The sequence below is a fragment of the Enhydra lutris genome, unplaced genomic scaffold (genome assembly GCF_002288905.1).
Source record: "Enhydra lutris kenyoni isolate GAN:26980312 unplaced genomic scaffold, ASM228890v2 scaffoldscaffold94, whole genome shotgun sequence".
Taxonomy (NCBI): domain Eukaryota; kingdom Metazoa; phylum Chordata; class Mammalia; order Carnivora; family Mustelidae; genus Enhydra; species Enhydra lutris.
Window position 1 is genome coordinate 2,968,705 of NW_019154178.1, and position 27,122 is coordinate 2,995,826.

Below are 27,122 nucleotides of genomic sequence, written 5' to 3' on the forward strand. Positions count from 1 at the left end.
TACTGACTGGCTTGCTGCTGATTAGATGAGGTGACCTGGAGTCAGACAGCTAGCTCCAGAGGGAACCCACTGGTTATGTGGGACTCACCAGTAGCCCCCGGCTTCCTCCAGGGTGGATAGGTCACTACACCTTGGGTTTTGCCTGGATTCGTGGGTGCATTACTAAAACCATCATCACCCTGGCTAATCTTCCCAACTTCAAAGAAAGAAAGGTGGACATGATCTATCTTTCTTTGGTGTGACCATCTGACACCCGTCTTTGTTCCATCTGTAGGGTTAGAAAGCAAAATTGGCATGGGGAAGCCCTTAATAAATATACCATAAAGCACTCAATGATTCACAAATCAGCCTCTCCTTACTCAACACTGAAGTTGCACAGATGTGCAAAGTAGTTCTACAAAATGGAATGACTTCAGACGTTCTAACAGAAACACAGGAAGTGCTTGTGCCATTATTAAAAACAGAATGCAGTGTATACATCCCAGATTACCATAGAGCTGTCACAGGACTGCTAAGAAATATAAATACTCAAGTTGAGGGTCTACGAGATCCTTCCCTTTGTTTTTAACAATTTGTTAGGTGCCTGGTTTGGGGGAGAATTATGATCAAATATTAAAGGTTTTTTTGTTGGACTTCTCAGTCTTATAGCCATATTAATTCTTGCCTGTACCCTCCAAGAATGTGACTGACAAATTTAGGAAATTAAAAGTGGGGAGAAGGTCAGTTTCTTGGGGTGCACATGGGGGAAGGGTCGAGTCTTCCTGGACTGACTGCTTGAGATGTAAGTTTCAGATTGGCACAGAGCCGTTCCATTTCCAGAATCTTCTGAGATGCCTCTTCTGCCTGGAGTAAGGGTGGGGACCCGGTGAATCTGGCAGGCTTGTCAGGTCAGAGCCATTCTCGGGAAGCAGCAGCCTGCCTCCTTGCTGTAGACGCCGTGTCACACAGGCCCCCGCTCCGTCCGGAACCGCAGCGCCACGCACCTCACTCAGAGGGGAAGTGAAAGCTGAGAGAAGGTACAAAATAGGTGGTTTCCACCCACCCCCAAGATAGCAAATGTTGGGCACCAGCATTAACCGTTGCTGGAAGGGAGTCTCACAGCTGAGTGTATGTTAACTGACACCAACTAACTTACACCCTACTGAGGCCAGACAGAGGACTCGCTTCCGTCCTTTTCTCATATGTGACCGGGACTCTGCCAGGGCCTTTGGAGACCTTACCCATGGGCTCTGGGGTGTGAGTCTGCTCGGTGTATGTGCTCCAGGCTGGGGCTGGCCTCTTAAAATCCAGGGGGTGTGGGGCCGGGGGCTTGGGCTGGGGTCTTCTCTGAATCCTGTTAATTCTTTGAAATTGTTAAAACCAAGTGTGGCTCATGAGAATCTTAGCACCGCATTAATCCAATTTCTACAGTCCTGGAAGGAAGTGCTCAGTTCTCCGGGAACAGCCCTGCCGCACCGGCCTCAGCTCCACCCAGACACTGAGAACCGCTTCTGAGCGGAGATCGAGTCAGAAGAGAAATCAGGGTAAAGGGTGATTTTCATTTCTTTAGAATTTTGACTCACAAAAGAGAATATGATGTCAGGCTTTGGTTTATTTTGATTTTTAATGTGTCTGGAATTTTTCTGACCTGGGGATCAGATCTTTGAACCTCACTTTCTTCCAGGGGATATTGACAAGAGAAGGAGTTCAGAGCACAATTTATGGCACCTGGCGGTTGTAATTTTACTATTAGAGGATCTTAGGATACTCTTAAGTCTCATCGTAGAACGTCTGAACAGCCTATTGGACTGGATGTGGGATGGAAATCATAATTAGAAGCAAATTTTCACCCTGGGATGCCAAATGACATGGGTGTTATTTAATTAACACTTTCCCCCTGCATCTTGAGGGCAATTGCCGAGCACTGCCCAGAGTGCCTGGGACCTGCCTGGTGGTGCTAGGAGGATACACACGGGAGCAGGGATGGTTCTGGTAAACCATCTGTGAGCATGGCCGCCAACCTCCAGGGACATCGCATAGCTGCTGTTGGAGACACAAAGAGAAAAGAGACAGGATCCCTAAACCCTGCAAACCATTACATGAGTTTTTACAGCAGAAGGGCAACAAGTGTGATAAAAAACTGTGCTTGCTTCATAAAATCTCTCACAAAATACATCACCTTTTTCAAATATTTGCAGGCGTTTGGGTCCATTGGCATTATGTCTTTCAGAATACTTGGTAGAATTGCCAGGAACGCTCTCTGGGCCTGGAGTTTTCTTTGTTGCAAGTTTTAAACCATTGGTTCAATTTATTTCATCACTGCAGCTCTGGTCAGGTGTTGTTTCTCTCCTGGTGTCTCCTTCAGTGTATTTTTCACTATTTCTTCCTGGAAAAAAGTATGAATTTTCCCGGGAACTGTCTGTTTCATCTAATTTTCATTTTTACTAAAATGAAGTGTTATCGTCTTGTTTTAATTTTTAATAAGTTCAGGATATATGGTCATGGCATGTTCTTCGCTGCAGACATTGGTTATTGGTGCCTTCTCTCTTCTTCTGTCTTGATCAGCTGACTGCGGGTGTGACCTTTCTCTCTACTTCATGGTGACTCATGGTGATTCGTTTCCTTGTGGGATTGTTTTCATGCGCTCATTGCATTTGGAAATTAACTTATAGAATTAATTTGAAGCCTAAGTTGAATTAATTTTTTTCCCAAGAATATTTATTCCCAAGAATAAATATTTCCAAGAATATTCAATTCATTTTGGAAAAGTCGGGGATCTGGAAGCACTAGCAGTACAAGATCATCTTTCTCTCTCGCTTTCTTTCTTTCTTTCTTTCTTTCTTTCTTTCTTTCTTTCTTTCTTTCTTAAGATCTTATGTATTTATTTGAGAGAGTGAGAGAGCGAGCATGAGCAGGGGAAAAGGAGGCAGGGACAAAGGGAGCTGGGAGCCCAACTCGGGGACTCAATCCCAGGATCCCAGGATTACCACCTGAGCCGAAGGCAGATGCTTAACCCACTGAGCCACCCAAGTGTCCCAGGACAAGATCATCGTAACCCACATCCAAGCATGGCGGTCTTCCAGCCACCAAATGCGCTGAAGCCAGGCACCCATTTGTAGGAGGGCTAGCTTACTTCCAATTCACCATTACGTGGGCAGTGGAGCCCTATGAGGTCCCAACCCTAAAAGGAGGGTTGTTCCCAGAGCTTCACAGACACCAGATTTGGGTTTTTGTTGACAGCCTTACAAGGCTACCTCAGTCTCAGCTCAGTCCCTTCCCAACATTTTCACACGGGCTTTCCACCCCCTCCCCATATGGCCACAGAACATAACGGCCTCCAGAGCTGTTTGCATTCCGGTCTTTATCCCAGATCCCCATAGCTAGTTGAAAGGACTTTCATTTATTTATTTATTTTTGAATTGGAATTTTTTAAGAATTTTACCTCTGAAAGGGTGACAACACTGAGGTGAAGCATCTTTAACCCGGAGACCAAAATTCTGTTCACCTTCTGGTAAGTGGAGCCAAACTCTGCCCCACTTTCACTTCTGTGTGAAGCTGGCGTTGACAAGTCTTGAAGCCCACAGGTTCTCTGGGTTACTCTGGATTTCGCAATTTCAGAATTCATTTGTCAGCCGCCCAACCAGCCCTGCTAACTCAGCACCGAGCCCCCCGGAACCCAGCGAAGCCAGGATTCTCAGCACAGCCCGGGCCGATGTGCTGCTGCTGGTTCCCTGACTTGAGTTTAGCTGTCCGCACCGCCCCAGCGTGAGCCGAGCAGCATGAATCAGAAGTCGTCTTCCGTGCACATGCCGGCTCGCCTTCCCCGACAGCCTCGTGCCCAGACTGCCGCGGCGTCCGCTTCTCCCCAAATGTCAGAGCGCACCTGCTCCCCTGTGCTTGCTTCCAAGCAGGCTGCCCTTCTCCGCAGCCATCTCAGTGTTGGCCGAGCCCGGGCTGGTAAATTTCAGTCCATTCTAAGATTTTGTTTCCAAACCAAATTTTATGAATAGCCCTTTTACTTACAGCCCTTGGTGAAGACATCCTGGCGGCTTTGCCCAGTCCGACGCATATGGGGTGGCACAGCCATGCACTCTGCAGTGGCCGTGGCCCGGGGATGGGCTGCTCTGAAAGTCACACACTCTATTTCCTGGGGCCCGTGACTACTAAGATGAGTAACAACACTCATTTATATTTTTTGAAACAACTCCTCCCCACCCTTCCGTGGTGCTATCAGAGTCTAGGGTTTAAGTAATAGAAATTAAAAATTTATTTTATTTTTCTTTCCAACATTTAACAGCTGCTTATTTAAGCAACAAAATTTCAGCCAGAAACACCATCTTCTAGTAATTCGCCGAAATGACCAACACGAAGGGAAAGAGGAGAGGCACCAGCAAAAGCCTCCCTAAGCCTCTCAGAACATGTGGAGTGGTCCATTTGGCCACATACGTGCGAATCCACAAGAAAGGTGACACTGGGACAGATCTGAGAGACTCTGCATGTCACCCAGCAGGCTGTGAGCCTTGCTATGAACACACAAGGGCCAGATTCCTGCCAAGAGAATTAATGTGCACAGTGAGTGTAGTAAGCACTCGAAGCCAAGCTGGCTTCCTGGTGATGGGTGATGTCTTTATTCAAATTTAGTGGGATTTTCTTTTTTTCTTGCTGAAAGATGAGAAGTGGTTTATTTTGCAACAAAGTATACTCAATTGGTTAGGAAACTGCCAGATATTACTTATAAAATATTTAAAGAAGTTTGAAAACAGTCCTCTAGATCACCAAGAAAAAAATAATTTTAAAAATAAACAATAGGTTATCTGCTGTATTAGGCTCAGAGAAAGCTGGGTACTCATAATTCGGTTCTGTCTTAAACAGCTGTGCTTTAAGCGTGAGGACCTTGCCTTTGAAGCCTGCTACTTAAAAACAGATCCTTTACACCCCCCTGGTTCCTCCTGTTCTCGTACAAAGCTCTCTAGTGATGGGGAAAAATGTTTGTACTGGAAAGGCTCCTTCTGGCCCCAGTTCCTTTGCACTTGCCTTGCCCGAAATACCTGCCCTTTCTTTGTTCAGTTGGCGAATCCCTGACTGTCCTGTGTCCATCCTCCGTGCCACGGGTGAAACTTCCCTGACACAAGTGTTTTTAGGAGAGGAATGAAAGTGCTTGGAATCAGGGGAGAAATCTTATTCCTGGTTTGGGATGCAGAATAAAATCTCTTCTATCTGTTTCCCTGTCACAGGGACAAACACGCAACAGGCGTGTTTGTTTCTCCTGTGGGTTTTATAATTTTTAAAAAACTTCTGTCTTCCCCATTAGACCTGAGGTTAGAGACTGTTTTAGTAACCTTCACACTCCCAGGGCCTGGCACACAGTAAGCATTTAATAAATGCACTTTAATAAATAAACAACAAAATTTTACTATTTAATTGCTCAAACCTACTTTTCATATCTCCTCCGTCATACCTCCGAGTATATTTTTCGGCTCAATAGAGCACTTCCTCTAAGGATGTCTTCAGGTGTGTGTGTGTTTGTGTGCGTCTCTGTGTTTGTGTGTGTGTGGTGTGTGTCTAGTGTGTGGAGCGTCTGTGGGGTGTGTGCTACGTGTGGGGTGTGTGTGTCTGTTCATGTGTGTGGTGTGTATGGTGTGTGTGGTGTGTGTGTGGCATGTGTCTGTGGTGTGTGGTGTATGGTGTGTATAACATACTGAGGCCTGTTTTACCCAAGAAGATCATATTAATCCTCAGAGGTAAAGGAAAGGGCTGCTAGGTATGAAATTTTATAATTTCCACTTTGAAAATGCTATTTTCCGTTGACGTCTCCTGTTGGTTGTTATTGTGGGAAGCTGGAAGTCCATCTAATTGCCGCGACTTACAGTGTTTTCCTGTCTTGATATTTCGGAATTGTCCCTTGGTCTCTGACACTCACCTGCTGAACTGTGATGCTCGGCTCTCACGATCTACTCAGCTCAGCAAATTAGGACACTTCCAACGTGAGATCTTTCTTTTCTCTGCTCGTGTAAGATCCTGGGTGATGTCCCCCCAGACTCTCCTTCTCTTTTACCTGTGCCTATAGCACGGACGTGACACACAGGGAGGCCTGCACAGCCGCGCCCAGACTGCCTTCCTTTGACTCTCCGTTTCTCTACCCCATTTTGGTATTTCCGGGGGAGATTTTCTGACCTTCCAGGTTACTCCCTGGTTCCTCAGTATTAATCCACGTGTGAATGCGTCCACCTGCCGGTTACTTATTCTGACTTTTATAATTTCCATGTTTATGGTCTTGACTTGGCTATTTTTAAGCTGTGCATGGTTTGGTGTGTTCAGGTGGCGTGGAGGGGAGGACGCCCACCGTGTCCTTCCCCGCTCACCCAACCCCGGCGCATGTCTCTGTGCTTCTGCCGTGGTCACTGTTCTGTCCCAAGCATGTCTCTGTCCCTCTCAGTGATGGGCACAGCCCTTGCGCCATGGGTGGAGGTGGGAGACGGGAATTCTCAGGGGCCTAGCAGCTCACCTCAACCTGCTGTTAAATATGGGGCCCACAACGGCTGGGGTCCTGTGGAGCCCAGACGCTGCTGGGGGGACAAGGGCCCTGGAGGGTCCAGCAGGGAACCCCTTCCAAACAATGTTGGGAGCAAAGGTCTCATCCAGAGAGCACTCCATCCTCCGTCTGCCTCTTCCTGTCTGAGCAGCTCCTGCTTCCTTGCATCTGTGTGTCCCATACTTGGGACAGTTCATGTAAGGTTTTGATAGGCACCCACCTTCCTGTTGTTCGTAGATTTCCAAGGTGCAGAATATGTGGAACAGCCTGAAGCCATCTTGTCCACAAATGGAAAGTTTTTAATGGGGGGAAAAACCCCAAATGCTAGTGAAACAAAGAGATGTGTGAGCTAGAGCCAGACCAGAGAGCACCAGTGATGAGTCCCTGAGAGAAGGGTCAGTAACCAGAGAGCTTCAGATAGCCGATTGGCATCTGTCCACTCCACAGAGGCCGTATGCCAGCAGCGGCCTGGGGCCTGCATGGGGAGCAGGCCTTAACCTCAGATGTCTGGGGCGGAGTCCGTGTGTTTCCTGAACCGGCCAGAAGGACAGCATTTCTCGGAACCCACCAGATGGAGCAGCGGGGAAACTACTCGGGTGCTCATTGCCCAGAGCAGCAGGTGTGGGGCCCAGGGGCCCAGGGCCCGGGCTCTGCTCCTCTGTGATGCCCAGGCCTCTGCCCCATCCGCTCTGCCTCTCTTCCCCCTCCCTGTCCTCTCCGACCTCCTACTCTCCATGTCTCCCCACAGACTGCACCACTGCTCGGCATCTCCTTCTCCACACCCACAAAGGAAGAAAGGAGGGTCTAGTACTGAAAAAAAAAAAAAAATCCCAGTTACATCATTTACAAAGTTTCCCAAATAAACAGAACAGAAATTTATGACGAAGAGGGACTATCATTTTCCCTGATAGAAATTGAGAGGTACCATGTCTACACACGCTTGGAAACTAGGGTCTTCCCGATGATCTCTGGAGACTGGACTGGCTGTGGGCTCAGACGGCTTCTAGGCATTGGCCAGAGGTTTGGACCCCACGAGAGCCCCAGGGATGCCCTCCTGCTGGGTCTCCATCCTCTTGCTTCCCTGTCTCATTCCTCTTGTCCCGCTCCCCACATGCCTGCAGCACCCAGCACCCCTACGGCAGCACGAAGTCCTCCTCACTCTGCCTTTGGAGGAGAGACTCTCAGCAGCTGGCCAGGGGGGTTCTTGCAAGAGTCGCAGGAGGAGGGAGCTAGAAGCTGCTCTTCAGGATGTTTTGTATGAAAAGAAAGCAAGGAAGCAAGAGACTCCTCCAGGGTTTGATCTGTTTGCTCACGTAGAAGGCAGGAGCGATGGAAACTGTTGTTCTCTCCTTCACTTCTTAGTTGTGACAGTAACAGTAAGCTGAGGGACTCTCCACAACTACTCAGGTTCCTCGGGAGAAATCCTGCCAAGTTACTGTCTGACTCTGAATAAAGTAATACGTTTAATCTCTCCAAACTGTAATACTCCCCAAAATATTGACTTAGAAGCAAAGATATTCACTGCAACACTGCTCATCACGGTAATTGTCAATATGATAATGGTCCCCAAATAAGTAATTTACGAAACAAGTTACTATGTATCCAAACATACCAAGCAAACTACAAAGATCTTTGAACATTTAATGGCATAAAAACATCCAAATTTTTTAAGAAATAAAAACAGGTTACAGTTATTTTTCCTTTAAAATCACATATTTATGAACATCTGAGCACATTCATGGAAAATACTACTCTGGCTGATGGCTATTGAAATAATAACAATTATCAGAGTGATGAAAGTATGAGTGAGTTAATAGTCTCTTTCACTGTCTGTATTTCTAAATTTCTACAATGAAGATACAGTATTTTATATATTAAAACCCATGGGTTTTGTGACTTCAGTCATGTCCAGGTGGTAGCCCTCAGACTGCAGAATACTGGGGTCATACTCGTGCATGTGAAGTGTGTGGGCAAGAGGTGCATTCCGTGTCAACTCTTAGACAGTCCGCCTCTATGGATGAGAGGGGCCACTGGCTACTTAGCCATCAGAATTATAACCATTTTTTAATTATTTTTTTCAGATAAACATCAAATTTGTTGTGTATAGTTTCTAAAATATTCCAGATTATCTCTCTGTGGATTAATGACCAAACCCAAGCACCAGTCACCTCTGTCCTTCCCATTGGGGACCTATCTTTAGCAGGGGAGTGGATTATAGAAGATATTAATCAAAGCGTTAAAAATCTGATAGTTGCATTTGATAGTCACTTTGTTTGAGATTCTCGTTACCCAACTCTTTAAACATTTTTGTACTAAGTTTGAGGCTAAGTGATAATTATGCATATTTTATTTAATGAAAACTTATTTGGTGCTACTTAATGCCAGACATTGTTCTATGTGAATTACAAATATTTAACAAATGGTTTTCCCCATTTAAAGGCGAAGAAACTGAGGAACATGGAGGTTAAGAGTTTGTTCAAGACTACACAATTAGTGGGGGATGGGGTTGGGACCCCACCCTAGACAGGGGTTCCCAGAGGTTATGATCTTACTCCTTGCATGATTGTACCAATGGATGTAAAATATTCAGCATTTCAAGAAGACATAAATACCCTTGTTACTTTTAAATCAATGTGAATCAATGTACAAAACAAGCACTCAAAAATGGACAAATATGGCGAGCCGGCTCACGCTGCTGTTCCTTCACAGAAACTCAACCCTAAAGTTCTCACAAGAGCAAGAGAGGATTTATTTAAAACTTGAGATGTCTGTCTGTGGAGACAAAAGACAATGAATTTCCAGTTTGGAAGACAAAGAGAAGCCCAGAAATGGATTCTGTTCACATCACCTCAGAGCAGATGTAGATGAAGGCTTGTGTCTTGTGCTCCTTGTTCTTCCCCAACTCTTTGAACTTTGAAGCAAATACCATATGATTTCACTCATACGTGGAATTTAAGAAACAAAATAGATGAACATAGGGGAAGGGAAGGAAAAACAAAATAAGATAAAAACAGAGAGGGAGACAAACCATAAGAGACTCTTAACTCTAGGAACAAATGGAGGGTTGCTGGAAGGAAGGGTGGTGGGGGGATGGAGTAACTGGGGGATGGGCATTAAGGAGGCCACTTGATGTAATGAGCACTGGGTGTTATAGGCAGCTGATGAATCACTATAACTCTGAAATTAATAAGACTCTATATGTTAACTAAATTGAATTTAAATTAAAAATTTAAAAAAGAGATAAGGTAACAAAGATAATCATCCCACACAGCTTCTGGGACTCAGTAGAAGTTCTGTAAATATTGACTAAATGGAAGAAGACATTGGGAGAGAACATGATGAGAACCGAAACGATGACCCAGCTGGCCTTCTCAGCACTTGCAGCACATTCTGTCTGTGAGACGTCATGAAGTTTGGCATTTTTATGAAGTTTTTTTGTAGCCCTTAGTGCTGTTCCATCTTTGTTGGGGTTCTGCCCCCCAGTTTCTCCAAGTGTTATGTCTTCTTCACTTCAGAGTAGATGACATGGGAGTCCTAGAAGAGATGCACAGGAGAAGGAAGAAAAGGACTATGGCTGGTGGGGGACTAGATGAGGAAGGAACTGTCCAGGAGTCCGCTCACCTTGTTCTCCAGAATCATCCTTCTGGTGTTTGCTGTGGAGAAAAAAATATATATATATATTACTTAGACTTCATTCTCAGACAATGCTCCAGGGCACAGGATGGCAATGCTTATTGTGTGGTTTCCAGCTTCTCCTGTTCTTCTGTAAAATCCATGCCTTAATATTGTCCACTCTGCAGTCCTTTGAAGACCACCCAAGCTCTAAGCCTTCTGCCAACCCTTGTTAAACAAAACCTTTCCTCTCTTTGATACAATTTCTGTAGATCATTGACAATATTCTGTCAGAGCTCATTCTCCTGTTATCTCTTTATGTCCTTCAGATAAAAACACAGGTGTTCATGCACTACATAGAGGGAAATGGGACACAGAGATGAGGGATGGGAGACCTGAATCACACTATCACTTGAGGGTGTGGGGCCTGCTTCCTTCTCCCTTCATTTCAGGTGGGCAGAATGGAAATCAATCCCCCTCCTGCCCTTGGCAACACATCAACCCCTGGAGGGCCTGCAGGATAAGCATGCAGTGGGCAGGACTGTGCCTTTTCAGGTTTGCTGGGCTGGTCCCAGACAGGGAAGGAGAATGACAGGGTCATGGGCTCTCTGTAGGCTGCTGCGGTACAACTGTAAGCAAAGCTGGCCGAGGACCCATGGTTCAGAGGAACGCAGCTGGCTGACCCTTTCCTGGGACACCTGCCAGGCTGCCAGCAGCCTCTGGCTTCAACAGAAGCAGCCAGGAGTGCAGAGCAAAGGACATGGCTGAAGGCTGCAACTTTAAGGGCAGTGGAGCAGTAGCTTGAAGGACATGACTCTGCAGTTCTAAAGAACTACTGACTCAACTCTTGGAAGACTACACATCAAAGCGCAAGTCTCCAGATTAGGCTGATGTGTTCAGGGACCCCTTCCATGGCGTCTTCAGACTGGACTTTACATACCATACTTCAGATATTCTCACTCTTTCCTGATTTGTTTTATTCCTTTGCCTTGTATCCCAGATTCTCGCTAATTGTCGGTTCTCAACTGACCATCTGTTTTTGTTTTGTTTTGTTTTGTTTTGTAATTCAGCTCCTCCCTGAGAACCTGCCTGCAAATACCTCTTGCTCCTTCTTGGATCCACAGATTGCATATCAAGGTCAAATGACGTAAGCAAGCCTCAATTGTGTGCATGGTGCCCCTTACTTGGGAAGATGCATCTAATAAGAACCATTTTGTAGTTTCTCACCTGAGTCTTCTGGTGGCTGGATGCTCCAGACCTGGGAATAAACCATATCCACATCTATAGGGCCCACTGCAGGGAAAAGACATTGGTTCAAAGACATCCATGGACATGGGGTTCAAACTTTATATGTGCTGTCCCAGACTCCTGCTTTGTGACTGTCCTCCCAACCCCAACATGAGGGTCATTGTTGATTGAGGGTCATTTATTGATTGAGATTGGGATTCAGGGCATCAGGGCGTGCAGACCCCGTCATGTTTTTTACCTGCTTTCCTCTCCCCTCCCTGCTGCAGCCCTGGGGCCCCTTCCAGTGGGGAGACTCACCATTGACATAGTCTGGCTGCAGCTCCTCTATGTCTGGGAGTGAGCTGGTGTGGGTGGACTCTTGAGGGTTTGCACTGGAAGCGTCTCTGAGAAAAAGCAAACTAACTACATGATAGTCTCCAGGGCAAGTGTGAGAACACAGAGGAGGCGGGCTGGGGAGAATGTGGGAGAAGCCAGGGAGACGTTCTTGGCTCAGGTGATTTGATGGCTCTTAGTCTAGCCTCTCAGGGTGTGGTCTTTTAGGTGGGCAACCAGAGACAGGACACAGAATCACAGGGTACTTTTTTATAGGATGGCCCCTCTGATCTGGCAAAAATGTTCGATTTCTCATCTTTAGCGTTTTCAAAAGTTATAAACAAGAGAACAATATTGCCTCAGCTTTAATTTTTTCTCTCACAAGGTCTCCTAGAACTTCATCTGCTTCTTTTTCATCAGTTTGTCTCTCTCCTTTGTATACTGTATGTGTCATATATTCTTCATGAGACAATATGTCCCCTGTGGAAACAAACTCCATTTTATGCATGTTTTCACACCTTTCAAAGTCTGACAAGAACTTACTCATACATTGTAAGTACTCCATAAATAATCTTGATTATGTGAATTAGTAAAGTAATTTAGAAATCTTGACTCCTACACAAGACAGCACCTTGTCACATGGGCCACCACGAGACAGCACCCTGATCCACAAATGTAATGAACACAGACATGGCTGAGTGTCACAGAAAGATACTGTGTGACCTGTGCAAGTAGCAGAAGCATGATTCACAATGGAAAATCATGAAGGGAGACGTTCTCTATAGTTCCCATTTTAAATAGGAAAGTTCTCACCTGGGTGCATGCAGGGCAGAGCGTCCTCCTGAAAAGCAGATGAAGGAACATTCGTTTTAGGGGAGACACCTTTATCTCTTGAAACTTTCCACTGACTTAACCACATGTGGTCCTGGTGGGTATAAGATTCAGAGTAGGGATCCAGTTGCATTGCGTCCTGAGGACTCCTTATTTTCTCCAGCACCATTGGCTGGACAATCCTACTGGTCTAACATGCCACTCCCAATGGCAAACCCCACAGGCATAGGTCACTCTTTCTGGAATTTTTATTGCTCTTTTAATTATTGCAAAATATATGTTAACTGCTGATGACTTTACTGGCCTCCTTATTCAGGTGGAACCTTCTCACTTTCTAAATGTTTTGGTACTGCAACCCCCACTCTAAAGCATGGTCTTGGGGTAAGGCTTGGTGTTGACCTTCGTAAGACCCATTGGGATCTCCTTCACACCACCTAGCTTTACAGAGAGATGCAGAACAAGAAACACAGCAGAGCAGCTTGGACGCGTCAGCTGTGTCACCAGTGGTCAAGGAGCTCTTTCCTGGTCCTTCAACTAACAGCTCAGGGGACAAGTGCACATGGCTGGAGCAGAGGCCACTATGAGGGACATAATCAGTCTCAAGAGTCATGCTGCATTTGGGGATGTGCTCGTTTGTGCTTCTCACTGAGCATCACCCTACTCAGAGCCCTTCTAGTTTAGAGATGGCTCAGCAATCATGGAAAACGTTGCCTAGTAATATAGCCAGCTCTCCAGCTTGATCAGGATTTTTGGATACAGTGTTAGAGAAGGAAGAACTAACTTATTTTCTTCAAGGAAAGGAAGAAGGATCTCGGGATTTTCTACCAAGCCAAAAGTCATTCCACCATAAGGCAAGAAATGGCATCTTCAAACAGTATGAAGTTGGTATATGTGTGTGATTCTAACACCTCCTTCCTGAGTAAATTATTTTTGAAGTGGACTTTGGTCTACTTCCAAAGCAATTTTGAACAAAAACAAAACTTGATGATATCTTGGCTCCCAAAGGAAACTTCAAAAATATTCTAAAAACTGAATATGGTATAAATGATCTTCTCTGATCTTAGTGTAACTGGAAATTCATAACAGAACTGTGAAGAAATCTGGATATATTTGTAACATACACATTTTAGGGAATTAAGTCTTAAGCTACTAAATACATATATAAATATATAAGACAAGGGAAAGCAAATTTTTTAAATGTCTAATTTGTTCTAAAGAATGAGACTAACAAGAACAGAATGCAGCCACTTAACGAAGATAAAAGCAGAAATTTCAGAATTAGAAAGCAAATGGACAGATCAAATAAATCATTCTAGCAGCTTCATTTTTTAATCAAAAGGGGGGGATATTCCTTTTTCTATGCCACTCAAGAATGTGAAAGGAGAAGGCACAGAGGGTAAGTGCAGCCACTTAACCTAGAAGAACCCTAGGACACCACTTCACTCAATTCTAAGTAAGCAAATTGGCGACCCTAGATAAAACAGACAATTTTCTAGGGCAATTCCCCAGAAGATAAAGAAACTGTGAGCAGAGTGTGGTGGTCGGTCAGGATGGAGTGCGTTCTGCTACCTGAACAAACCAACCTCGGTTTGCAAGGGTTTATAGCAGCGAAGGTTTGTAAATTTCCCACTCGTGTTGCAGACCTGTCAGAAATCTGCTGAGGGTTCTGTCACTCAGGGACGGAGTCCCTCAGGGACCTAGGCTGCTGGAAGCCATACCATCTAGAGACACTGTTAACCTTGCATGCGTTTGCATGAGCACCAGTGTATGGGAAGGGCAACGGGACATCAGCACCTTGCTGGTAAATGCTTCTGACAGGAAACAGTGCAAGTGGCTTCTGCCCGCATTTCTCTGGCCACATTTCGCTTCGAGAAGACAGAGAAATGCAGCTGTCCATGCACCCAGAGGTAAGGGAGGGCTGGGTGTCAGTGAGCACTAGCAGCACCTCTCACAAGATTAGTTACAAGAGCAGAGACGGCAACAGCAGTCAAAGACCTGCTCCCCCAAAACCCACCAGGCACAGCTTCCACAGGGGAGCCCCACAAAATCTTGAGAAAACAGATCATTATATTACCATGTAAACTACCCCAGAACACGTAAGACACACAAAAAGAAGGAAAATGTTGAGCTTCCTTTGTAACAGTGAGTACGATCACAATAACAACAAATCTGGCAAGTGTCAACATTACTATTAATGGGGAAAAAAACCCTTCAAAAGATTGCTAGTTTATATTAAAACTGCATCACTATAATTGGATTTTTATGAAGAACACAAAGATCAGTCAATATTAGGTATTCTGGTATAATGTAATTAGTTGATTTAATACCTGAAAAAGAGAAATATATGATTATCATCACAGATACCAATGAAGTATTAGCAAAAATTTAAAGTAGTTTCTGAGAAATTGTCTTAATAAAATAAGAATGCTGGAACTTAATTAAAAGAGGCATTTTAATTAAAAGAACTGGAACTTAATTAAAAGAGGTATTTACACTACATAGCAGCGAAATACTAGAAAATTTCCCTCAAAAACAGGAACCTGACAAGCTTATCCACATAAGATACCAGAGGTCCTTGAGCATATAATTAGACATGAAAATTTAATTTGCATAAAAATTGAAAAGGAGAAGATAAATTTTTTTTTGTTTTGTAGATTATTTCTATATTTGAAAGAATCAATAGTATATTGGTATTAGATGAAAAGTGAGAGAATTCATCAGTATGGATGAATGAGAAATCATTTTATGTTAACAAACAGCCTCTCCATAGCCTCATGTTTTTATCAATTAAAAACTATAATGAAAGAAAAAAAAAACCAGTATCATAGTTCCTGAGTCTTGAATGGTCTGTTTAAAAAATATAGCTTCCGTTGGACTTGAAAAAACTGAATTACATTTGCACTATCTGATGAGTTTCCAAAATTTCTTTCATCCTGTGGTAGCTGATAGGTTTAAGGAAGCATTTTGCAAGTTTAAAAGTTTATCTTGCATTTCTGTTGTGCCCCATGCTTGTCCTGTATCCTAGAAATTAATAAATGACACTCACTGAAGAGGGGGAGCTGGGGGAAATCAGGGAAACGTGCAAGAAGAGGATCGTTAAGTTCATGAGGTTCTATAGGCAGGGTTGAGTCTTTGTGCCCAGGCCAGCATGGACCCAGTCTTAGCTCTGCCTTCTAGTGGCTGTGTGAACAAGGCTGCCCACTTAACTTCCACAAGCTTATTAAACCTGGACCATAAAACACACTTAAAAATTATTTCTTATAGTTATAGATAATATGTGTAAGCTTGCCATACACAACAGAGGCAATAATTGGTCATAGGTAACATGTCTTGGCTAGCAGAATACTAGTAGGGGTCAGAATGGGATGTCATTTAGAGGAGTCCTCAAAATTCCTGGTCCTACAAATAAAGCAGAGACAGAGTCATGAGGAAAACACAGCAGCTTTGTGGGAGTGTTGGTTAGTGAAGCTGGTACTTTGATGCTTCCAATGATGACAGAAGAAGAAATTGAACAGACCTTTCTTCTGGGAACTGGAAATATTTGACAAAATACTGGAGGAAGTCTATAGGGTTGAAAAGGTGATAGGATAGAGAAGAACTATGAGGCTCTGGGAAAGAGGGCTAGTTCTGGAACCGCTGGTCCTGTGGGGGATTTATCAAGGCCAGACAGGGCGGCCCAGGGGCTGGAGCTTCAGGATGTCTGGTGGGGTGGGGAGGCATGGACTAGAATGTGTAGAGGTTTGTTTGGAAATTTTAAAAATATGGCTGCAAATTCTTTGATGCTGAGACCTCCATTTGAAGGTGGAGACTGTGATCCCTCTCCTTGCATCCCAGCAAGTTTATTAGGGACCCAGTGAAACCAAGTCATCTGGAATTAGTTGGAAAAACACATTGCAGATTCGCTATCACACTTGCTTTTCAAAGGGAAGCCAGCATGTAACATGTTTGACTGCCCTGCAGCATCATGCTGTGAAGGGTCCAGGCCACACTGAGAGGTTGTGCCTGTGTTCTAGCTGAGAGTCCCAGTCCAGGCCCCACCCTCCAGTCATTGCCAGCCACAGTGTGTGCATGAAGATGTCCCATGTGACTCATGTGAGACATCCAAGAATTGAAAGAGGAGTCACTGCTCTTGCCGTGAGTAACTAACAAGAAATCGATAAATACCCAAGATCTATCCAAGACCTATAAAGAACTTCTCAAACTCAACACCCCAAAAACAAATAATCAAGTCAAGAAATGGGCAGAAGACATGAACAGACACTTCTCCAAAGAAGACATACAAATGGCTAACAAACATATGAAAAAATGTTCATCATCATTAGCCATTAGGGAAATTCAAATCAAAACCACATTGAGGTACCTCCTTACACCAGTTAGAATGGCAAAAATTGACAAGGCAAGAAACAGCAAATGTTGGAGAAGTTGTGGAGAAAGGGGAACCCTCTTACACTATTGGTAGGAATACAGGTTGGTAAAACCACTTTGGAAAACAGTAGGGAGGTTCCTCAAAAAAATAAAAATAGAACTACCCTACAACCCGGCAATTTCACTACTGGGTATTTATCCCAAAGATACAGATGTAGTGAAAAGAAAGTCCATCTGTACCCCAGTGTTCATAGCAGCAATGGCCATAATAACCAAACTGTGGAAAGAGTTTGTGGAAACAGTTGTCGAAGATGCCCTTTGACAAATGAATGGATAAGGAAGATGTGGTCCATATACTCAATGGAGTATTAATCAGCCGTCAGAAAGGATAAATACCCAACATTTGCATCAACATGGACAGGACTGGAAGAGACTATGCTGAGTGAAATAAGTCAGGCAGAGAGAGTCAATTATCATATGGTCTCACTTACTTGTGGAGCATAAGAAATAACACGGAGGACAGTAGGAGAAGGAAAGGAAAAGTGAATTGGGGGAAGTTGGAGGGGGAGATGAACCATGAGAGACTGTGGACTCTGAGAAACGAACTGAGGGTTTTAGAGGGTTGAGGGTGGGGGATGGGTGAGCCTGGTGGTGGGTCATAAGGAGGGCACATATTGCACCGAGCACTGGATGTTATATGCAAACAACAAATCATGGAACACTACATCAAAAGCTAATGATGTACTGTATGGTGACATAACATAAGAAAATCAATAATAAAGGAGAAAAGTGTACTAAATTGTTTTCCTTTCTTTAAATCCAGTTACTTATGTTTTACTCCACTGCATATAAACTGAATATGTCTATTGAAGATTATTAAATAATTTAACAATTGGACATTTTCATTTAAAAGGCAAGCATGAAGGACTGTGTTAATGGTTTTAATCTCCACACAGGGGAACATGACATATTCTAAAACGAGTAATATGGCAGCATTGCCCACTGCATGAAACCTTAGAAAATCATGAAGTATAAAAATAATTCATCAGATTTGGGGAGGTTTTCTTTCTTCCTTTTTTCAAATCCAATCTGTCTCAGTAATAGAAAAGTTCACAACAATGAAAGGCAATCAAAACAGATGGTAAATAACCAACCTGCTATCTTGTGGGACCAATAATAACAGAGCAGAGCAGCAGCTATAAAACCGAGGCCACCACACAGCGTCCCGAGAACCCTGGCTGTGACATGGTCTCTTCTGCAGCCACCGGTCCCTACAGGAAGACACAGTGCATCAGGCTTAGAGGGTCAAGTCTTACATCCTGGAATCCTTGTGCAGGACTATGCAGGAATGGTTAATATAATTTCACACGTTATCTGAGTATGATGTGTACTTTCCAGGTTGCTGTGGAGAGAAGAGAAGCAGCCAGGCACTGAGATCACCTTCTCCAAACTCCCACACAGAGTATACATCACTTGAACCTCCGCCTACCTTCCAAAAGCCCGATATGGTACCAGTGCCGACTACTGGGGCAGAGCCATTGTTCATAACACTCCTGTATCCAGGGACCATCAACCCACCTGTGACGTTGAGTGGTACCACCTCACTGCGATGGGCCCCCAGGCCATTGTCGGCCTCACAGGAGTAGTTTCCAGAATGTTCTGCAGTCAGAGAGAGGTTGAAGGACGCTCCTCCTCCAGAGGGGGCCGAAATGTTCCCCAGGATGACATTCTCATGGTAAAACTGGTACAGGATTGGGGGAGAGCCTCTCTGGGCCTCACAGTGAAGCTCCACCACGTCCCCCACCATGGCCTGGGGCCCCAGCTCCCTGAGGGTGAGGACGGGGTGGGACACTGGACCTGAGGAAGACAAGGGGCCGGTGGAGAGGATTCGTGAGGCCATAGTAGACACACAGACCCTCCAGACTAGGACGTCAGTGAAGGGCCTAGCCCCTTGGTCATTGTGTGTCTCCAAGATTCTTAACAATGTCTTTAGTATTTGGGGGAATATCAAGTCTGGGCTACTGTCTAAAGGCACGGTCCCTTGTCATTATCAGCTTGTGTTTTTCTAATGCCAACCCAGCCCCCTTTATGTTCTCTTGCACAGAAAGAAGGAGGTCCGCTGTCTAACTTGCAGGGGTGACCCACCCTCCAGTTGCCGCTGACCCCTGGCATGTGACTCCTGGTACCGCGGCCTTGGCTCTGGGGTTTCTGTCTGGGCTGACTCAGAGTGCAACTCACTTCTCACACGGATGCTCAACAGCTGGCTCTGGATGGGGTCATGGCCGTTGTCAGCTCTGCAGTAATAGCGGCCGGCATCGCCCTCCTGCACAGCTGGGACCTCCAGCTCCGCTGACAGGGAACGCTGGGTCTTCCTTCCCACACTGGTTCTTGTGGCCTCTCTGTGCCAGGAGAATGTGATGTTTCCTGTGCCTTTGGCCACAGAGCAGAGGAGGACCAGGTTCCCTCCTTCGATCACTGGGCCCCTGGGGGCCCAGATCTCTAAGCTTACGTTAGAGACGGGCACTCCTAGACAGACGAAGATGGCAGTGAGGAGCTGGACTTGGGAGGACTCTGGAACGAGGCCGTGACTTTCTTCACGCTAACGCTTGAAGTGGGAATAAGGGCAGGGCTCATGCAATCCATTGTAAGTGCACACAGGGAGGGAATCCACAGTGATGACTCTTGAAGAATATGGGTGTTTATACTGCATGTCCCACCCCCCATCCTGCCTAATATCATGGGATCACTAACGAATGTGTGATGGGTCATCTGCTCCAAGGACAGGAGAACATTTCTGCGAGGAGGAGTCGCTATGCCGAGTGGAGCCTTCTGCACAGAGTGAAGGGGTCTGTGGTAGCATCAGTCCTACCTCAGGAAAGGCACTGTTCACACTAACAACATCAATGACAATTCCTGCATTATTCTCAGTTACAAGGGTCCACACGAATTACAATGCCTCCTCTGGCTTTTCTGCTTTTCTCCCATGCTTCATGTGTCTCCTGACTCTGGAGCACTGTGGTGCCTTCTAACAAACCAACTTGTGGTGCAAGCCAACCGGGGGTGGGGGTGGGGGTGGGGGGTGGGGGGTGGGATGTGCAGAGCCCCTGGGGAGCCCGTGCCTTGCTGGGTGAAGTCCCAGCTCACTCCTAAACACCAGCACAGCAGGAAGGGATCAGTGTAGCTATGGCTGATGGATATCACTTCAGTAAAGAAGAGAAAGGTTATAAGGAGTGTTTAAAACAGAAGGGGAAAAAGCTGCAAATGCAGTATTTGTGCTCACAGACAGCACACCAAGACTTAATCACAGTTTCAGCCCATCCTGGGAACGCGACCTCCTAAAAGTCAGTCTGAAATTTCCTGTTCTGCACTAAAGAGGTTATCTGTGTGATACACAAAAAACAAAAAACCAAAAGAAAACCTGGCAGTTTCCTCCTCCCCCAAAGATGTCCTGGCCTGGGGAAATCCTCTCTTTTATTTTGCTAAGAACCCCTTCCCCCACCTCGTGCCTATAAACACTTGCATTTCCTACAACTCCCCTGAGCATTTCTCTGCCTGCTAGCTGGGATCCTGCTGACTCACGAAAGCCTAATAAAGTCAATCCCATCTTCACTTTCACTCCACTGGGTTCTGTTTTTTAACAGGAGCTTGTCCACTTGTTATTTTTATGAAACGCCCATTCTCTAGCTCACATCCCACTTTCCACAAGGACAGGAATTGCAAGAGAACCCAAAAGACGAGGGTCCAGGAGTGAGGCTGCCTGACTCCCCACGCTGAGACCCACGGGTACTTACTTTGCACGTGAATCTGGGATTGGAGGCTCTGTTTTCGGACCCTGAGAGTTGCTGTCTCTGCCTGGCACCAGTAGGACCCTGAGTCCTCCGTCCACATGGCGGGGACCCGGAGCTCTGGGGAGCTGCTCCAGCCGGACCCCAGGGCTTTACTGTCTCTGAAGAAGCAAAATCGGAGCTGAACGTTTGACCTCTGTGGAGAAGGCCGGGTCTCACAGGTCAGGGTCACGGGGCTCCCCTCGGTGGGCCAGTAGGAGCTGACAGTGAGCACAGGGCGTGGAAACAGCTCTGGAGAGAAGGATCAAAAGCGTCCTGAGCAGGAAGTTGGGTGGTTCTTGCTCAGAAACAACCCCAGCCAACGTGACCTTCAGACCAGACAATGACCTTCCAACCAGACAGGTTGCCTCACCCGCTCCCTCCTGCGGTCTAACCGTGGGACTTTGGTTCACATCTGCCGTGGGGGCAGGTGGCCCCTCCAGGGACCCGCCCACTCTGCTCTGGTCTCATCCAGCTCAGCTCCCACAGGAGGGAAGCCTTTACCTAATACTTCAATCCCGACGCTTCTTGAAGATTCTGACTTCGAACGAAAGAATGTTTTGACGGTAGCAGAACAGGAATACTGGCCACTGTCACTCAGAGAGGCACATGGGATAGAAACGCTAGAGACTTTGTCTGGAAACTGTAACTGTTTTCCATCCTTGTAATACACCACGGTCTGGATATTCCACCAGTCCTTTTTCTTCTGGCACATCAGATCTATGCTGTCTCCTTCAAAGACAACGGAGGGAGCCTTGAGGGTCAGAAAATCTGCAAGAGAGGGTGTGAGGGGGCTGGATTTGCCATTTCTGCTGCGAGCCAGATGCCTGACCCCTTCCTGTGCTCTTGGACAAGGCAGTTCCTTCCCCTTCAGGCAGGATGGACGTTCCAACCCCCGCCTTACCTACTTGGGGCCACCACGTCCTCTTTTTTTCTGTGGGGTATCTGAGTCATCATGGGCTGCTGTAACAAAACACCGTAAGCCGGGTGTCTTATTCACAACAGACATTTATTTCTCAGGGTTCTGGAGGCTGAAAGTCTAAGATCGAGGTGCGGGCACAGTCAGGTTCTGGTGAGGCCGCTCTTCCGGGCTGAAGACAGCAGATGTCTTGTGTATTTTCAATTTCTAGCTCTCCGGCCTCGTTTTCTAAGGGCACTAATCCCATCCTGAGGACGCCACCTCCATCACCTTATACTTCCCAAGGGCCCCACCCCCAGCTACTATCCTCCTGGGATTAGGGTTTCAACACAGGAGTCTGGGGGTGAGGACACAAACATTCGGTCAATGGCAGGAATGTCAAAATAAACCTAATTTTTCACAGGGATATGAGAGCGAAGTTCCTCCTGGTTAGCCCTCTCTACTGGTGATGTCACACGCGGGACCTTGGTCCTCAGGGGACATGCTGCTTTCCCACCTCCTCAGTTCTGATCTAGCCTTCAAAGGCACTACGCTGTGCTCTAAATTCAGGGTCTTCGTCTTCTTCTTGTCTGGCCACAGGAAACCGCCAAGGGGGCCTAGGTGTCTGGTTACTAGAATAAGAACCTATACCGCAAACCTTAGGACTTCCCACCTGACTCGTTTCCAAACACGTCCCCACCCAGTCCATGAGTAATTAGTGGAAGGGAGCTTTCATTCAAAGTTCAGGTCTTAGGGGACTGACCGTAGTGAAAAGAGTCATTGCCAAAAGTAAGTGTCCTCGCCTGGGATTGCCTGTCTCTGACTCTGCCTTGTGACTGCGTATTTACGGTACCAGAGCACCTTCTGTGTCTGGGACATTTGCATTACCTTTCAGGGCTGCAGTTGAGGATTTTGACCTTGAGGTGAAGAACTAAGTTATACCCCGAACAAAAATCTCCTGCCCCTGTTCTCTGGCAGCATGGCGGCCAGAAGCTGGATGTGTAGTGTAGGGAAGCGGAGGTCAGCCGTATAAAGGAGGGAGTGTCTCATAAAATACCCCGGCAGAACCGGAGCCAACATGCCACAGGACGCTCCTGAAACTTAGAATCATAATTACTGGAAAACATGCTACTGACTGTTCCAGGAGGAGAACCAGATTTGCCTGTTGGACATAAGGAAAACCATCTGGGTTATCAAAAATGAAACTGGAAGGGCAGAAAAGGGGGGTTGCAGAAACAATTAGCTTATTTGAGATTTTCACTCTCCTTTACTGGTGGAGACTGGATCCCCTGGGGACTCGGCTGTGGAACTTATAATCAAGCTGATTTTTAAACCACTAGTACAGACTTCATCTAGAACCTGGGAAAATGTCCAGGGAGAAAGCTATCAGGGAAGGGGACAGACATTCTGTGTCATGGTTAGAGAAGCCACTGAAAAGGTGCATGATGGACAAGCTCACGGGCCCAGCTGACTACGTGAGCCTGTGGTTGGTTGCTAAGGACCTTTCATGGCCCAGCATGTGTGCAACAGAGGCGTCCTGCTCCTGAAAGGGCTCCAGGCCACAGCTGCTGCAGCGGCCCCTGGCACCCCGTCCCATTCCTCTCTTGCCATGAAAGGTGAGGTGAGGGTCTGCTCTCCCAAGACAGTGTCTTGGAGCCCTAAGAATACTTTGCCCTTGACGGCTGGTGTTCGTGAGGCCCGGGAACAAACCTCCATCACTCTAGCTTCAGGCCAGGCTCTCTACATATAGAATAAAGTCTTGCTTCTACACTTCCTTTGGTGAGCATAGCTTGAAGTCAAGAAGAGCAAGGTGAGATTAGCTGTAGGCACACAACGTTAGGAAGGTAGCACGGGTACGACGGCATGCAGAGTTCAGTGATGCCGCAGAGCCAGGGCCACCGGACCACGGCCTAGGAGACCCTTGCCTGCCTGTTTGGGGTCAGAAAGTGTACCTGCCCTGCAGCGTGGCCCCAGCCGCTCTCTCACAGCAAGGGCAGCCCAGCACCTACAGCAGATGCTGCAGAGATGCTCTCTGACTCTCTAGGGGCAACGCACTAACTTCCCCATCCGGGCCCGGAGCAATGATGACCCACCGCCATTCCCACCATGCACACTCTTGGCCGTGTATCTTAGAGAACAGCTGTTCTCAAAGCTGTGAAGACATTCAGCCCGACCTCATGGAGGAGATATGTTCCCAGGGCCTGGAGAACCGTCCTCCCCCAAGGGCCCAGGGGCTGGCTTTCTGGCCTACAATCCCTCTTCCAGATGCCACAATCTCTACAGCGGGGGCGGTGACCAGGCGGTGGACTCTACCTGGGTGGGCCAGGCAGGCTGTCGTCACCCAGCCAAGGGGGCCCGTCTTGAGGCAGGTTGGGCCAGGGGAGCTGCGACACTGGGACATCTCCACAGCCTGTACTTGTCCCTCTCTGAAGGACCTCATGGGAGCCAGGCGATGGAGACACCAGACCCCGGAACAACAAGGACGTAGATGACTCACCTGCCTCTTCACTGAGAGGAGCTGTGAGGGAATCAAAAATCTGAGGTTAGCCCAGAGCATTTGCCCTTACAGTTTAGACATTTCTATTACTCTGCTAAACTGCCCCCCAACTCCCCATCACCCCCTGTTCTGTTCCTCTACTCCATCATCACCAACAACACGATCTCCCTCAAACACCAGCTGGCCCCCACTCTTGTTACAGTCACAAGGCAGGTGATTCCAAAGGGAGAACCTGGGGTGCGCCCATGGATGGAGCCAGATGTTCAGTGATTCTCTCATCTCCTCATCCTTTCCCTCTCCCCACCAACCTCCTGCACACCCGGGCGTCCACCCCATATCCCACGTCACCAAGGGTTCATCAGAAAACACCCAGGCAGAGTTTGTAGTGCAAACCTTGACAGATGGTGTTTCTTCTTGGCCCGATTTTGTGTATGACTTAAGCTTTGAGGCCGAGGCATCCGTAGAAGCCTGTGACCCCAGCACACTGAAGCCATAAGACCAGACAGAGAGCAGGGCCCCCTCCCCTGCTCTGAGCCTTCTTCGTTTTGGAGATCTTGGTGGATTTCCAAAACTGACCATGTGGGCCACTTGGTTTATTCTCTTCTCAAGCTTTTAGGTCCCACTCATTTGTTTTAATTCACTAGCAAAGAGTGAGCCCGTGAAGCTGTGGGGCCCCGGCCTCCACCCCAATAAGAGCAGAACCCCAGATCCCTTGGTTTCTCTCCCCACGACCTTGCTATTTGATCCTGGAGGTGCTGTGTAGTTTCAAGGCTCTGTAAGTAATAAACTTTTAGCTCTCTGAAGTTTCCTGACAGTTAATACTGTTGGACATCTTGCAGTCCTGATAAGACCCATGAGGGCACGTCCTGCCACAACCTTCCTTATTGATGGCCTGAAACCAGCACACGCAGTTTTGAAAGCCGAACCCACCTCGAACGGATTCCTTTTCTCTGGCTATATTTTATGTGAGAGTCCTTTTACTAATTAACAAATGTTGGTTGGTCTCCTGAATGTAGAGAAAGGAACCTTGTTTCCCTACAGCACCTTCCCTGTCCTGGTAGCCCAAGGCTCAACAGAGGAGCCTGAGTGAAGGATGTCCATGCATTTCTGAACCCCATCTTGGAGATAACTGTTTAAATAGTTTCACAGAGAAGTAGTAAATGTTGAAATTATTAAAACTCTATTTATGAGAACATATTACTCTATGAATTATCTGAGATACCAAAGCAGGAGCTTATAACCCAGGGACAACTGAGATAGTTGACCTTGACCATTAAGGAGAAGGATGCGCTGCAGTCTGACTTGCCCAGAGCTCACTGCTGTGCCTCAGACTCTGCTCCCTGAGCTTGAAGCAGACATCCGAGCATTCATACTGGTCCTGGGCTCTGATAAACCCTCAGGACTTTCAGGAGCTGGAGACCTCCATCTGCTGCCACCTCAGTCCTAATTCAATTATCAGACTCACCAAAGATGACCAACAGTGACCACAGCAGCATGAGGACTTGGTTCAGCTCTCCAAGAAGAGATGTTCCTTCAGCCACCGGCTGTGGTCTGTATGCAGGGAATGGAAACTGCTTTTCAAAGTAAGTATTGTACAATTAGAGAGAGAGAGAGAGAAAAAAAAAAAAGGAAGTGGAAGGGCTTGTCAATGTCTGGACGCAATCTTCCTTCCTATAGGTGCTATGATAATGATGGTGGTCCTCTAGGTGCCGGAGAACCGCCTTCTCTCAACACTGATGGCGGTTCACACACAGCTATTCATGAGTCGGACACAGTTCTGAGTGCCTCACACTCACGGGCTTATCTGATGCCCAGAGCAAGCTTCTGGAGTCTGCACGATCCCCTTTACACAGCTGGGGAAACAGGCAGCAAGGAAGGCAAGCAATGGACCAAGATCATCATGGTCCATTTCCAGTGGGGACAGCCAAGAGTCAAACTCAGGCAACCCCGTTCCACAGTCTGACCCTCAAACGCTGTCGGATCTTACTGTGACGTATAATGCTCTTCAGTGTTCGTCAGGAGAGTGAGGCCAGAGGTGCAACCCCTCAGGCTTCCTGGGTGATCTTTTCTTCAGTCCATAGCTTGCCTTCTAGAACACGATGTCGCTAACATTCATAACAAGTGCTCTGTATCATTGGAAACGTTGTCTTCTTCCATATTTCTAATCCATGCTGCTTTTGATGGCAGTCTGCCCCCAGCGCAGCCACGCCCTCCAGAGTACACATCCCCAAATCCTGTTATCTCTCCTGTTCTGATTAGATGTGGTCCCTGTAAGTGTTCTGTGCTCCAGTCCACTCAGGGGCAGGCTGAACAGGCAGATACGTGTTTCTTTGTGGACCTGACAGAGCACGAAACTGTAAATCATAAAATCGTTGGTATTTGTAACCTGGGGACTGACTGGCAGTGAAATGAATCATAGGCTCGATGTCTTCTGTTCAGGTGAAGACTTAGCATTGTCAGTCCCCACAGACATAGCTTTCCGTTGGGAAATGCTGAGGTATATACGTGATGTCATACGTCGTATCATCAACACCTCGCTTAGAGTGGTATAAAAAGAAAATGCGAAAAATACCCCAAAAAGCAGGTTAAAAAATAAATTATGTGTCAAACAGTGTGCTATCAAGCAGTCATTAAAATGATTCTGCAAAATATTTAATAGCAATGGAAGTTGTTCACTATATACTGTTAAGGAAAAAGGGGCTGTTCAAAACAATTTATCTGCCACATACCATCCCCCCCAAATTGACCAATTAAAGAAAAATGTGTGGGACAATAAACACCAATGTGTTAGTGTGATTATATCTGACTAATGTAATTTTTAAAAAAGATTTTCTCCTACCCCCTTAACCCACCATGTTGCATCTCCTCTCCCTCATATCAGGGAGATCATATGATAGTTGTCTTTCTCCGATTGACTTATTTCGCTAGGAGAAGAGTAAATGAAACATGATGGGATTGGGAGGGAGACAAACCATAAGTGACTCTTAATCTCACAAAACAAACTGAGGGTTAATGGGGGGAGGG

At 46.5% G+C, this 27,122-nt stretch overlaps 1 protein-coding gene across 2 annotated transcripts in view; it reads right to left on the minus strand.

The window, feature by feature from the left end:
• Positions 1-25,594, minus strand: part of LOC111138798 (Fc receptor-like protein 2) — a 61,024-nt gene extending 35,430 nt beyond the window's left edge. Inside the window, exons 1-12 of one of the 2 annotated variants that reach the window (XM_022490697.1) lie at positions 25,564-25,594; positions 24,099-24,119; positions 21,208-21,474; positions 20,671-20,955; positions 19,118-19,405; positions 18,458-18,736; positions 18,034-18,150; positions 12,497-12,524; positions 11,669-11,754; positions 11,351-11,416; positions 10,133-10,164; positions 9,776-10,045 (exon numbers count right to left, since the gene is read on the minus strand). In XM_022490697.1, coding sequence (XP_022346405.1) covers positions 10,007-10,045; positions 10,133-10,164; positions 11,351-11,416; positions 11,669-11,754; positions 12,497-12,524; positions 18,034-18,150; positions 18,458-18,736; positions 19,118-19,405; positions 20,671-20,955; positions 21,208-21,474; positions 24,099-24,119; positions 25,564-25,594 — 1,539 coding nt within the window. In that variant the 3' untranslated portion in view covers positions 9,776-10,006. Of the gene's footprint in view, positions 1-9,775; positions 10,046-10,132; positions 10,165-11,350; positions 11,417-11,668; positions 11,755-12,496; positions 12,525-18,033; positions 18,151-18,457; positions 18,737-19,117; positions 19,406-20,670; positions 20,956-21,207; positions 21,475-24,098; positions 24,120-25,563 lie in introns of those variants that run through there. The other variant, XM_022490696.1, reaches the window with a different exon arrangement.
• Between the last annotated feature and the right edge of the window lie 1,528 nt (positions 25,595-27,122).